The sequence below is a fragment of the Neophocaena asiaeorientalis genome, unplaced genomic scaffold, assembly GCF_003031525.2.
Source record: "Neophocaena asiaeorientalis asiaeorientalis breed wild unplaced genomic scaffold, Neophocaena_asiaeorientalis_V1.1 scaffold294, whole genome shotgun sequence".
In the NCBI taxonomy this organism is placed as follows: Eukaryota; Metazoa; Chordata; class Mammalia; order Artiodactyla; family Phocoenidae; genus Neophocaena; species Neophocaena asiaeorientalis.
The window spans coordinates 3,301,756-3,316,258 of NW_020173945.1; the positions used below are offsets into that span (position 1 = coordinate 3,301,756).

The 14,503-nt window shown below is 45.2% G+C and overlaps 1 protein-coding gene across 4 annotated transcripts in view; it reads right to left on the minus strand.

Moving 5' to 3' along the window:
- Positions 1-14,503, minus strand: part of COL6A3 (collagen type VI alpha 3 chain) — a 71,360-nt gene that overhangs the window by 55,932 nt on the left and 925 nt on the right. For 2 of the 4 annotated variants that reach the window (XM_024752778.1, XM_024752777.1), the window contains exons 2-5: positions 13,203-13,820; positions 7,173-7,775; positions 2,968-3,552; positions 691-1,290 (exon numbers count right to left, since the gene is read on the minus strand). In XM_024752778.1, coding sequence (XP_024608546.1) covers positions 691-1,290; positions 2,968-3,552; positions 7,173-7,775; positions 13,203-13,820 — 2,406 coding nt within the window. The remainder of the gene's footprint in view (positions 1-690; positions 1,291-2,967; positions 3,553-7,172; positions 7,776-13,202; positions 13,821-14,503) is intronic. The other 2 variants (XM_024752779.1, XM_024752780.1) reach the window with 2 other exon arrangements.

Consider the following 14,503-nt stretch of genomic DNA (forward strand, 5'->3'; position numbering starts at 1 on the left):
GACATAGGGGGCTATGGCATGTCATGTGAACATTATTTTCGGCACACACGGTTCTTAGAACTATTTTGATTATGTTTCAGTGGGATCTATCTTGCTACCCATCTGTGATGTCAGCGACTGGTAGATCTAAGAGTCTGTATCTCATCACCCTAGTAATCTGCGTCATCATCATCATCCAGACTTCCTTTGGAAACCATTTTCCATTTTGCCATCACATAAAGATACAGCCTTCATTGGGTTTATGACAAATAATTTTCTAGATACAGCAGATTTGGAGCATAAAAATATCATATCAGGAAAATCCTTTCCATTTTTAAATGCTCCCAATTCATACTCATGTATGAAAGGGAATCCATCTCTCTCTCTTTCTCTGTTTTTCTCCCATCTCCATCTGGATTTGCTCACCAGAATCTTCAAGGGTATTGGGGCAAAAAAAATAAATAAGTAAAGCTTCTGAATCAAGAGTGGGACAACCAGGACAGAACGTAAACTGGATTTTCTAGACTTTAGACAGAGCATCTGAGCTTGCTGGTAGAGTGTCTCAAGACCCCCTTCAAAATCCTTCAACTAAAGAGAGCCCATCATCTTTCTATAGCTTATTGCCACGCTCTGGAGTTCAGATCGGGCCATCTGCCTGCCAAAGTGGTGTCAGGGGGGAAGAGGGAGCCCGGAACAGTCGGAGGGCGTTACCTGGCTGGGCGAGTGGCACTTCCTCCACACCTCCACTAACATAAGTGGTTAGGGGCTGAATCAGCTGGTGAGGCAAAGCAGGCAGGGAGCTGAAATCATCCATGAGATATACCAGGCTCGGGTTAAAAGCTATCTGCTCAAGCTCTGCCTTATTGGCCTGGCTAGCGCCCACACAAAAGGTCAGGATGCCTGCGCGTGCTAGGGCGTTGGCAGCTTGCAAATAAGAGTCCTCAGACTGCCCGGCTGTGAACAAGAGCAGGAGTTGCGGCACACGGTCCCGGATCCTGCTGCCGCCAGCTTCGGTGAAGTGGTTGTCATGGACATAGCTTAGGGCTGCGCCCGTGTTCAGGCCCAAACCCCCCTTGAGCTGCAGCTGCCTCAGGTGAGCTAGCAATTCTGACTTGGTCTGGTAGGTGTTTAGAGAGAACTCCGTCACCGGAGTGTCACTGAATTGCACTAAACCGACACGAATATGGTCGCTTCCAACATCAAGGCTGTCAACTACATTCATGACAAAGTCCCGCACGTAAGGGAAATTGGTCTTTCCAACGTTGAATGATCCATCCAAAAGAAAGATGATATCCCTTTTGTTTACGTGAACTGCAGTGGAGCACAGAAAACAAAGTGAGACATACACAACCGCAGAGGGCTTCCTCATGTGTGCCCACAGCCCAGGCACACATGCCAACATGTAGAACACAGAGAACATCAGTGAGGCCAAGCACGTCCGTCTCATAAAATATGGCAGAAAGCTGCATATTTTCCTCCAGTGGGGGCTGGTGTTTGTGAGGAGTATTGATAGCCAACGTTACGAAACCAAGTTGGCTCACAGAGAGATACAGTGCCAAAAGCTAGAATGTTTACAACCAACAAAAGTGATCAGAATCCTTGAAACAGAACATTCCTTCCCTGGAAATGAATTCTGCAAGGGTGTTGCTCCTTTCTGCATCACTCGGCTTACGACCACGGTCAGAGCCAGGTTTACCTGGGTGAGACTGGGTCCCCCTGGGTTTCCCTCTACACATTTACAGATAAATTTCCACTTACAGATAGATTAGAAGGGTTAGCCCAAGTTAACCTGAGAACATGAGTTCCCTAAGGCTAAAAAAAAATCAACAAAATTAGGCTGTTCTCATCTTGAAATATTCCTAGGGAGGCCCACTTGTCATTCTCTACTGACTCTCCCATAGAAGAGTCACGGCATTGGCAAGCAATAATCCAACCAGTGCCCATGGGGATTCCTCCTGAGTGAGATCACAGGATCATGGAAACACGTTAAAATGCAAAGAGACTCCTTGCTATGCTTGGCTGAGGTTGTGCTCATAAAGAATCGAAAGTACAATTCTCAAATCAGAGTGTTTTCCCCAACACATGCCACCAAATTCTTTCCCATCTCTTCCCTGATGTTTCACTAAAATTGAAGCCTAACAACTACTTATATCCTATGTTCTGTCAAATTGAACTTTGGCTCTGAAAGTGTGGATTAGAAGTCTTAAGGAAATAAAAGAGAGAGAGAGGATTTTAGAAGACCAGAGAGCTTGAGGAGAAAGCATGCATCCATGCACTGTGGGTCATGCACCGAACTTCCAGTGGTGAAGTTTGTGAGGCAGAAAAGCTTGTTTCTGTGATATCCATCTTCTTTAAGGACGGTGAATTGCACTGATTCAATTCGTAAGCTCATTGACTGTTATCCTGTCTTTAAAAATAACTGTTCAGTGATAACCGTAATAAATGAGGGGTTTGGGGAACCACTGGGTTTTTATCTGCACAAGCATCCCCTCACTATGCTTCCCCATTGAAGGAAATCCCTTAAAGAGAGAGGACAGAGGATGAATGCTCAGGTTTGGACCATTTAGAAGTAAACTGTCTACTTGGGAAAGGAAGAGCCAGGCTTCATCTTGGTGGAGGCGGGAGGGGGCTGGACAGGAGTCACCAGTAGAGACAGAACACTAGGACCTCAAGAGGGATCGGAACAGAGAGGTGATCTCTCGGCCAGAAGCTTCAAAGACAGGTGGTCTCTGGTCCTATAGCCTAAGTCACATGATTCTTATTTTATGACATTTTAAGACATACAGTTGTATCACATGGTGTTTTAAGTCATATTTTTCCCAAGTCGGGGTAAAAGGAAACCCGAAATAAATCTTGTTGGTTGCTATGGTTTCCATCATTTAAAAGGTGTCTCTCAGCTGAACACAAATAAAACTTGGGTTGGCTTTTTCCCCAGAGACTCTGCCTGGAGACAGCCCCCTCACGTGTCTGACACCCTCCCCACCGCACCTTCAGTGGTTCCAGAGAGGGTCCTGAGAGGCGCCAGCAAGCCAGGCAGCACGCCCTGCAAAGGGGCGGCTCGGAACTCGGCAGGAATGAACACCAGGGAGGAATCGAAAGCGATCTCTTCCAGCTCAGCCCGGTCGGCCACCTTGTTCCCGACGGCAAAGGCCATGATGCCGCTTCTCTTCAGCTCCTGGGCAGGCTGGCTGACTTCGTCTAAGGACTTACCACCTGTAATCAGTACCAAAAGCTTAGGGACCCCCTCGGCGGCCCGATAACCGGCCGCCTCCGTGAACAGGTTGTCCCGAACAAAGTCCAGAGCAGAGCCTGTGTACGAGGCCGAGCCATCCATGGGCTTCATCTTCCTCACGGCAGTTATGATCTCCCTCTTGGTGGGGTAGGTATTGAAATAAAACTCCGGCCTCACTGTGTCTGCATACTGAGCCACTGCCACTTGGATATAATCCTGTCCGATCTCCAGCCTCTGGATGACCTTGGCAACGAAGTCGCGGATTGCGTTGAAGCTGACCAGTCCCAGTGCAGAAGAGCCATCCACCAGGAAAACTATGTCCCTCTTGTTGATTTCAATGACTGTAGGTAGCAACGTGACAAGGTGAGTAGAATAGCCTTACGCATCACGTTCAGTATGACTGTCTACCCAGCTAACACCACCCAAGGGGAGTTCCCTTTGCCCTGGCCAATGTCAAGTCCATGGGAGCCCCTGAGGAATTTGTCCTAACACACACATGAGTTATAGCTGCGCTACTTATAGCTTCCCTACGGCTAGCAGGTGGGGCTCCCCAACCCCCCACCCTCTCTTAGTACTTTTTACAAAATAGTTGCACAAAAATCAATGTAGGTTTATTCACCACTTATTTACCCTATTGTCACTAAAAATGTCAGAAAGCTCTTTTCTACCATAAACCCATAGCTTGGGTTTTAGAGGTGAGAACGAAGCCATAGCTCAAATAATTAAAGAAGCAGTCAGTGTCTGCTCGGAGAGCCCTGTGCTTCACAATCCTGATTTCATGAACACCTACTGCCAAGTGCAAAACTTGAAAAAGCATAAGCGCCTCTATTCCTTTTGGTACTCTTGTCCCTGCCTTGATTTTTTCAGGCAAGGGGAAAAAAAACACCAATTATTTGGCATCATAAACTTATAAAAAGGAAATCAATGTCAAAACTAGGAAGTGGCCCAGAAGTATTTGCATTTAAGAGAGAGGCATTGTGCAGGTCCCACGTCACATGTTAAGGTTATGATAATCCAAAGACAAATCACGAAGCAAAAACACCTTAACAAGATCACTGCCTCCAAGTGACTATGAACTTGTGTCCACCTGCTGTATCGACACCCAGGCAGCACACCTGAGTCTCGGGAACCGAGGCTCATATCGGACCACAGCACCCCATCCAGAAAACGGAGAAGAGGCTTCCGAGACTCGTAAGATCGTAAATGGTCCAAGCAGAGGCAGGAGTGCTTGCGATTTATTGAATGCTCATCTGCATATGGGGAGGCCTCACTACCCCCTGCAGTCAGATGGATGGCACGGAGCACTTTAGTTCCCTTGATGTTTGATTATATTGACAGCACTGGCCCAAACTCTCCTCTTTAAGAGAAAACATGTTAATGTACCATAGATACAAAGCATTCAGGGACAGGCGCGTGGGGACCACTGCTTTGGCATTGAGTCGTGGTGTAAACAGTGAGTTCCAAGTCCTCCAACTCTCCATCGAAGCCTGCAGACACGTGGATTCTCCCTACCCGGGGGTTGCTGAGAGACCCTGAGAGCCGCACCCCCTGCTTCCTCCCTCTCCCTCTCTCCATATACACCTAAAAGCCATATACACAGCTGTGCAGCTAACCACATGTGTGCTTTCTAGACACATACAAGGAGAGCGAGCTCACCCGGAAACACCCACCCTCACAACGCGCCTTCCATACCGTGGATGTAGGAGTTGAAACGATAAATGCAGAGCTTCCTGAATTCAATAAGGTGCATGCAACACATGGGTAGATGGAGAGGAAGGCAGATCCCTTTCACCCCCCCCCGGTCTCTGGGCTGACTCACCCCCCCCCCATCTCCTCCCTCCCCCTCCAGTAAGAGTTCTCCTCTTCCTGCTGCGAGATGGCAACAGAGCCATCTCCCCTCTTTCACAGGGTTCTGCTGGGGCTGGGTGTGAACCCCCGTTACCACGGTGACCCTGAAGGTCCTGTAACCAGTCAACTGTAGCCCTCACCTCCCTATTGACCCACAGGATGCCAAGCCCCCTGCAAGCTCAGGACCGGTGGCAGAGTCCTCGCTCTCCCACGCTCCTGTTCCCAGGCAAAATCTCTTCCAGCAAACGTCCAGCCCCCATCGCCCTTCCTCGCTGCTGTCTTCCTCTGCACCCTCCTCTTAGGGTGACTCAAGGCTACTCCTAGGTGATTCTTCTCAGTGACTTGGGGACCCTGACCTCCAATAAAGCAGGTCCTCCTGTCCCCGCCAGCTTCACTGAGAAAGAAGCCACTGGAGGAGTTCACCCAAGCTGGTGATGCGTGCGCCCTAACCCAGAGGCTTCTCCAGGCTTCCAGGCATCAGTAAGCTCCAGGCCCACCTCCCCCTGACAGTCCTGGGTGCGGCCAGGTTCCCTCGTGCTGCACGACTGACCGCCACACCTGGCACCTTGTTCCTTCTGCTTCTGTCCTGCAGCTCCTCGCAGCAGCCTTCCCTGGCCACTTGACCTACAGCTCTCTTTCCCCGTTCTTTCCATGACAGCCCCCTTTAGTGTCCTCATCTGTCACACTCTGGGAGTAGTTTTCTGGTCGTTGGTTTACGTTTTCGTGATCTATCTCCCCATTATACTGCAACGAGCCAGCGGCCACATCAGTCTGGGTCCCCAGTGCTTGGCCTGGTGTCCAGCACATACCTGATAGCTAAGAATATCTGTTGAATATTTACAGATGAAGCACAAAGATTAAAGATGGTTTTGTAAGTGAGGAGTGAAAGTCAGCTAGGGAAAGCTGAAATAAGGGCCTGGACTGCCATACATAAAAATGAACTTGAAACTTCTCCTGGAACAGAAATATCCTTTCATCCTCTGTCATCAGTTCAAAAAACTGGAGCCCAGAAAGTCTGTGTGGGCTGCCCAGGATCACACAGCTCGTTAACATAAGACCTAGGACCAAAGGCCCGCTCTTCGGACAGCAGCCATGGCGCTCCCTGAGTGTTTACAAAACCTATGGAAGTCATTCTTTTGTTTCCAAAAGCATGCAAGCCCAGAGAAACTTTAATATTGATAGATTGTATTCCAATCAGAGGGAAGTCTGGAAATATCAAGAGAATTTTCTGGATGTAATTTTGCATCAATTCTTAATTTACCCCACCCAGCAATATGCCTAAAACCATTAATAATAAAATCCCTGACGGATGGGTGAGATCACCAGTGATGTAACCTGGTCCACCTGGATCTGCCAGATTTTTACCTGCCACAGCATCAAGCACCACTGGGTTCTTACTGAAATTTTTAAATACACGTCCCACCTCCCATGTCCGTGAAATGTATTTTCTTATGTGACTTGATCAGCTTTATATGTTTTTTTTAAAATGACTCCAGTCGGGCTCTTTTGCCAAAGGCCTCCCATCTGAGTGTATAATCTCTCCGTCACCAGAGCTACTCTACAACTCAGTAAACACAGGAGAAACAGTTTTCATTAACATCCCCCCAAGCAAGTGCTTTGTTATTTCTTACCTCCAGAAATGCCACTCCTGCTATGCATCACAAAACTGACTTTGGGGAGACAGTTCTCACATGTCAGCACACTCTAACGGGCTGACTTTTAGAGCTCAATGCCATCATCCTGGAGTAACTGTCTCAGAACCATAATGATCCCCAGAGATCCATTTTTAGGATGACTGCATTTTAAGTAGATCATACGCCGATGTTTAATAACCAACGTAACAGGTTTGTCGAATTAGCCCTAAAAGCACACTTTCTTGACAACTCATGCTCTAAAAAGAACTTTCCACTCAATCACAGATCTCTGGTTTTTCTGGAACACTGCAACCGTCACAGACACCACATCCAAGAACTAGCTCATCGTGGAAGGACTCGGCTGTGGGTACTTACAGGTTCTCCCGAGGCGAATCATTCTGCAAGGTGCCCACCTGACTTCTACAAAAGCACACACAGACAGCCCACTACCACACAGATGGTGAGAAAAGCATACGTACCTTGGGTGACAATGGTTGGCGGTTGCAAGACAATGTGCCTTTGGGCCACGCCAACAATGTACGGCAGTAATTGCTCCTGGATGAGCCCAAAGGTACGGAATTCCGGGACAGTAAACACCAAGTTGTCATTGGTAGCTATGTGCTGAAGCTCTGCCTTGGAGGCGGCCTGGGCTCCGAGGCCAAACGCGAAAATGCTAGCCTGCTTCAGTGCTATGACCGCGTCTCGGATTTCATCACTAGAAGGCCCAGCACTTATGAGGACCAGCACCTGGGGAACCCCTTCCTCCACTCGGCTGCCCCCTGCCCGGGTGAAGTGATTCTCCAGCACAAAATCAAGGGCCAGGCCGACATTGGCCAACTCCCCACCGATGAACCCCAGGGCTTTCACTGCGTCCAGAACCTGAGCCTTGGTGGAATAGCTGTTTAAGGAGAACAGCGTTCTGGGCTCATCGCTATACTGGACCACCCCCACTTGGATCTGCTGAGTTCCAACTGAGAGGCTCTCAAGGAGATTTACAAGGAAGTCGCGAATGACTGCGAAATTGACACTTCCGGTGTTGTTTGATCCATCAATTAGGAAAATAATGTCAGCAGAGTCTTGTGCTTTAAAAGAGAGAAATGCAAAAAATGTGAAAGCATTAGAACAAGTGACCACATGCATCGTTCAGTGTTCTGACATGTTTCTTGGGAAACCAATAAGAAACACGAAATATGGACAAACAAAACACACGTTGATTAAGGAATGTGAAATTCTCTTTTAGCTCTGCATTCTGAATGGATAAGAGGCAACTTCTTACCATCATTTCTTAACAGAAATGATGGTGTTTAGTAGGGCATTTGATATCAAATTTTCTTCTGTGCCATCTTTGTAGTCAAATTTCAACACATATTCAATTTCTGGGTATATTCTGAAATTTTCGACTAAATTTGGAGGGAACTGTAGCTGCATGGAATTATGCATTACCATACCTACAGGAGAAAGTAAAGGAGTATATTAACAAAGGTCCAAAGATGATTTCTAATTTGAGGACATTTCTCGTATAATCCTCAAGTCATTATAAGAATTTTCTTTGTCCAAATCCACAGCACAAAACAGCATCCCAGATTTAGGGTTTGGTGAGTCATCCTCCCAGTATGTTAAACACTTGATTCCTTGAGCAACTGTTGTTCCTTCTTTTTTACTTTAAAAACCAGAGTGGCTGTGTATCTACCACTTTGGGAATACGAAAAGAAGAACTCAGACAACATTTACAGTTTTGATTCCAAAGTGCTCTGATACATTTTGGTTTGATTTTCGTTTCTCAAATGACGTTTAGTTGCGTGAAACTCAAATGCAAGTCTGGGATTCAGCTAAATGTTCTCTTCATCTATTTTTGCCGTTGCCTCTGTATTCGGTCACATAATGCAGAACGATGTTAAGCAGAGTGATATGAAACCAGTCATGACATAATTATCCAACCTTATTTTTATGACATCGTAGACCGAGTGCCTGGCAAGCCCATGGGCATCTAGTAAACCCTGAATCAGAATTAGCTCCGGAGTTATACAAATGGACATAAAAAGGCTGACCAAGGTCTCTTTGCTCCCCACAATGGCAAACATGACACTTCCATTCTGTTACTGAGAATGGGGGTTTCACGGAAGCACTGAGCAAGGAATAGCAATCAATAAACTATGAACCTGGGTGGAATATTTCAAAGGCTTATCTGCTAGAATGTTTAAATCTGGCTGAGTTAAATGATATGGAAAGTAAAATTATTCTAGCAAATATATTTTAATAACCTAAGTATATGTTAGGAATAGGAAGAGATTTTATGTGAGCATATATGGTATTTATATTCTAGATTTTAGGAAGCTATGTTTGGAGTATAATTGTAATATTATATGTACAATCATTCATTCTGATATTTTTAATGACAGTGGACATTTTATACATAAAATTAATTTTTCCTGGTACCAACAAAATTGCTTTTATTTCCACAATGGAAACAGGATACACATCTTGTCTCATGGAATTAAGGAATTTTGCTAGAGTGAAATGATGTTCTTACCCAAGCTCTCCCCTTGGGGAATCTCAGCCAAGGATGGTTGCAGTTGGGATTACTGGAATCAGAACTGCTCTCTTTCTCCCCTTACATACGTGAAACCCCTAACAGCAATTTTGTAGAGGGATTCCTTTCATAGGGAAAGATACTAATGTGAAAACATCTTGTAAGGTTTTATAAGATATTAACTTAGCGTTTGCTAAGAATTGCAAAGCATTTGCTACTCTTTAACCAAACCGTAAGGTTCCTGAAGGATCTTATGGGATGGTGCGGTATCAGCAGTGTGAATTATGTTGCAAGCCATAGAAATAGCCCACATGGTGCCGGGAGCTCCAGGTTCAGCAAACCATACCACAAAATTCCTCAACATTTCCCAGGCCTAAACCAATGACCCTGAGGGACAAAGGAAGATTTGCCCCTTACTCAGCAAACCGAGACCTTTAAAGGAAGGACTAACTCTGAACCTAAGATCAATAAAAGAAGAACGATCCCTAAATCACAGATGACTCATTCCTTATTAATTTATTACTTACTTTTTGATTGCGGTTCACAATAGAATAAATAAAATAAACAAACACTGAGGGAAAACCCTTGACTATTGCTCTTCTAAAAAGCTGAACCACAGCAGGTCATAGAAAAATGTTGGATAATTTGTCATCACTGAAAAAACCACGTTGTCCTCTTACGCACACAATGATGGGACACACAAGGGCATGCTGTTATCCAGGAGAGCCGAAGCCTCAGACAGACACAAGAGAGACCGGTTCCTGTGTACAGCAAGGCATACCAGGGATCGATATTAACTCTAAGAGGAATCAAATCTTTCTAAAATTCAAAATGTGAAGTTGTCTGGTTTTCTGCTTTTATGGCTCATGTATCACACCATCTGCAGCAATTTCTATGGAAAAGTTTCGAAACATCCATGGAAAAATCATAGGTTCCTTCAACATCGTTGGAAACACTACTTTCCTGAGCACACTGGTGTGGGCACAATGCTTTCCTTAGCTCATGGGATGCTTCCTTTTTCCAAGCAGAATTTTAAAGATCACATTTGTATTTCCTATGCAAACACAAAACTGCAGATAGGTTTTGCGAGTTTTCTAAATCTTTGTATTTTGCAAAGAAAAGAAAGCTCATCCTCACGGATATATAGGTCACCTTTAGCTCTTGCTTTAGCAAAGCTTTTGTATTTTATATCCATTGATAAAAGGGATTTAAAAAAACACAACTTTCAGTGATTACTTCAGTACAGTTCATTTAGAACAGCGCCGTCATATATATATTCATGGGGAAAAGTTACCTACCTAGTGGGCAGGAAATGGAAAGAAATGGCCCTAACTTATTAGCAATCTCCATAATGCCCTCCTGACTACCTTTCCCAAAAACTATAAGCAGAGAATTTTCATTATTATTATTATTTTTTTTTTGCTATGGAACATGCAGTGGGACATGATACTGGCAGAATTGCAGAGTGAAGTTAATTAGAAAAGACAACATAAATGGATTAATATCCCACCCCGGTGCTGCTAGCGGCTTGGACACTAGAAGACAGAGATGCTTTCTTGGCATAAAAACAAAGGTTTTGTCATTTGTGTGGAAACAGACTATGTTGACAGGCTCATTTAGCATTCATATGGTAATCTAAGCATTTATCCATTTATATAACAGTTAAACATAATGGCAAACTCATCCACCCTTTTTCCTGAATTGGCCAAAACACCAATAAAGAGAAGATGTTCCATGTCTCTCCTGATCCCTTTCATTGTTTTTGACATGGATGAGTTATTATCCCTATATTCAGAAAGGCAATGATTAGTGAATTATTGATGCTGAGAACATTGTAGTAAATGGAAAAGGTCATTAGAGCTGCCATCTTGTAACCTCCTTGTAACCTGCAGTGCTTGGTTTGGGGTGCTCTCAGCGTCCACCTTCTTTTCCTGTAATCTGGCAGGATCGACACTAGCGTCATAATGCAGAGGTGAGACACATCATTTGAAGTAGGGAATGCTATTCAGGTTTAATGCAAATAATCCAGACTGTGCCTCACCCCTCTCTTAGAAGTAGACCCACTGGTAGGGTCATGAGCCCTCCCACCCCTATCAAAGCTGAAATCACGGATAACCATTGGGGAAACCATTTTAATCTCCTAAAACGCCTCGGGGTTGGTTAGTTCTGTAACCCTTCTCTTAACCACGATCTGCCTGCCCGGCTCCTATCTAATGACATCTACCCATCTTGCTCCCCACTCCTTGTTTTCGGAATCTCTCTTATGAAAAACTGATGTCTAGTACTATTTGCCTAAAAACACCATTATTCTGATGATAACCCAGAAAGCCTTTCTCTGGACTCCTCCTCAACTGCCTCTAGGTCCCTTCTGCCCCATCCTGGTCCCTGCTCCTCTGGCTTTCCAGAAGTCTCCCAGCCCCTTCCAGCTCTCATCTGCTTCCCCGCCCAGCCAGGTCCCCAGGGCGGGCTATTTCAGGAATTTACTAGCTACCGTCTTAGCAATGATAAATTTCCTTCCCAAGAAGATCTTCTTGTCCCTCTATCATCCCCTCTTTGCAAGCTCCAACCTGGTAGCTTTTTTCTTCCTAGAGTGCCTGAGATACCTTCAGAACACCAAGGAGCCACGCTCATGGACAAGACCCCAGCCTGTGGTCTCTGATGACAACTGAACATCACTGCAAGTCAGCCGTTTCTTCTTGATCCTTTTTTGTGGTCCTTTCCTCCTCGCCCTGTTGCAGCTATTCAAAAATAACTTTGATTCCTCCAAGCTCCCAAGCACCACTGCTTCTCTCCCTCTGTCATCTTCTCTTATTGGATGATTGATGCCAACTCAACCTGAACACTCTCAACGTCTCCCTTTTCCACCTCAGTATCTTAGAAATATGATACCTTTCTCCTCCTTTCCCTTCATCTTGTGGGACACATGTCTCTCCTTCTGGAGCTCATCTCTCCCTTGAGCTCTCCCACCCTAGCTCTCTGCCCATTCTCCTAGAATTCTCTGCTACCCACTGTCAGTTGGCGACATGGACTCATTTTGGGGCACAGGGAGTTCCCTCTGTCCTGCTCGTCCCTGATGAGGAAGCCTAGCTCTGGTCAGAATTGCTGTGATGCAATACATTTGAAATTTACCTGTGGAATTCCTTCCCTGTCAGTCTTTAGGCACTTAGCACTGGCAAGAGAGCTAATAGGCGTGACTGGTTAAGTGACTTGCCAGACAATTAGTTCCATGCACATCACCATGCATGAACACATCCATGTAAAGTCGCTGCATCATTGGTACTTCCGATGGCACTGATGAGGACCATTGGAATCTCAGAAGCATCTCTATGGGCACAGCCACGGTGACAGCATGGAGGAGAAGTGGGAAAACCCACTCCAGAGCCAACATGTAAGGGCCTCCAGCTCTAAAACTCAATTTCTTCAAAATAGATTTGGACTGGATCATCTCTAAGGCCTCTCACAATTCTAATTCCATCAAATCTCTGAAATAAATCCCATTGAGTCAAAGAGATGAGCTCTGCATGCTGCTTCACTGGACCCAAAGTGGACTCCCCCTTCCCCCTCCACTCAAGCTCTTTCAGACAGACACGGAGATTTCTTTAAAGGAAACAGGCTCTCTATCCCAGGAACAATGAAGGGATTTTTGTTAGATACCTGCCCAGCCACGCTGAGTCTGTCTTGTCCAAGGAAGGTAGAAGCAACCTCTTGTGGGGTCATAATATCAGGATGTGCTTTTTTAGAGTTAGAATATTAATTGTCTCAAAAGCAAAGAATTCCTCTTGAAGGTAGATGAATTGCTCTGTTTTGGAAGGAGACTACAGAGAATATTCAAACCTTTGTTTTTAGACCTGTGAACAGGCATCTCTTCCCTAATCCGCCCACCATCTTTTAGCCGTAATATTGCCTTAATGCCAGCGGTTGCCAAGCTTATCTCCAAAGAAGAGCGAGGCAGGCAGCAGCTTGGCGATGTTGCCATTACCTGTGATGTCTTTAAGGGTCTCTGTGCCTCCAGCCCTTTCTGGAGTCATGGATGAATGCACACAGGCCACTAAGTTTCCTACTATGTCATGAAGTGAGGTAAAATTCTCTAGGTTGAAAATATGCATATTGAGCGGTTCACTTGCTGTTTCTTTTAACGCTCCTTCATCTGCATCCTCAACTCCAATTGCAAACACGTTAACATCAGCAGATTTAAGTTCCGCTGAAGGCAGAGCAAGGGCGTCCTTCGAGTGTCCATCAGTTAACATTACGATAACCTGAGGGACTCCATCACTGGCCCGGCTTCCGGCGGCCTCAGTGAGGTGATTTTGCATTACGTATTCTAATCCTTTTCCAGTCTGATTGCTTCCCCCAGTATAAGACATGTTGGAAACATGGGAGAGGACTTCTTGTTTAGAACGATACGTATTTAACAGGAACTCGGTATCTGGGCTGCCGTTGAACCAGACCAGAGCAAAACGGAAATCGTTTTCTCCCACAGCTAAAGATTTTATAACATCATACAGAAACTCTTGAACAAGTTGGAAATGTTCCTTTCCAATGCTCCAAGAGGAATCCACTAGAAATATTATATCGGCAGCAGCACCATTTTTGACATCTTTAAAAAAAGACATTGGTTTAGATGTTTCTCCTGTCCAAGAAATGACTTCCCACCAGTGCAAAGCCTTCCTCAACTCATTCATTTCCACTCTGCTGTTACTAAATAATTTACACCTCATGCGTGAAACAGGCGGGGACGCTGACTTACCTGAGAAACAGGGACCTGGACACATGGACCCAACAGCTGCCGCTGCCCAGTCATTGACCCAAGTTCCATATGCAATGACTGCCATACATGGACCAGTAGCAGGTTCCACAATGGGGAAAAACATTCCCCGGCATGTCCTTTAACTCTAGATGATTCTTTGTGGTAGTTTGAACCCCAAGACCCACCTGCTCAGGTGGGAAGGATATCCTATCACAGGTAACCAAGCATCATCTTAGAAATTCCTTCCTCAGCTTTGGGTCTGAAACTGGGCCCTGACAAGATGGAATACTGAAATCTACTACAGTTTTACCTCCCATGCTTTGGGTAATTTGCCAGAAAAATAAGTATTATAAATACATCTTAAGAAGACTTGTATAACTGTAGGGAAGGGCAAAGTCTCATTGTTTTCAGACTTTTTAGCATGAAGAAAGGTACCCTGACTCATCACTACATCTTCAGAGCCATCTAAGCCCTCTTAGATGCTGAACGGTATTCATCTCTTTCAAAGATGAAAATCCAGTTCTCTCTTGAAA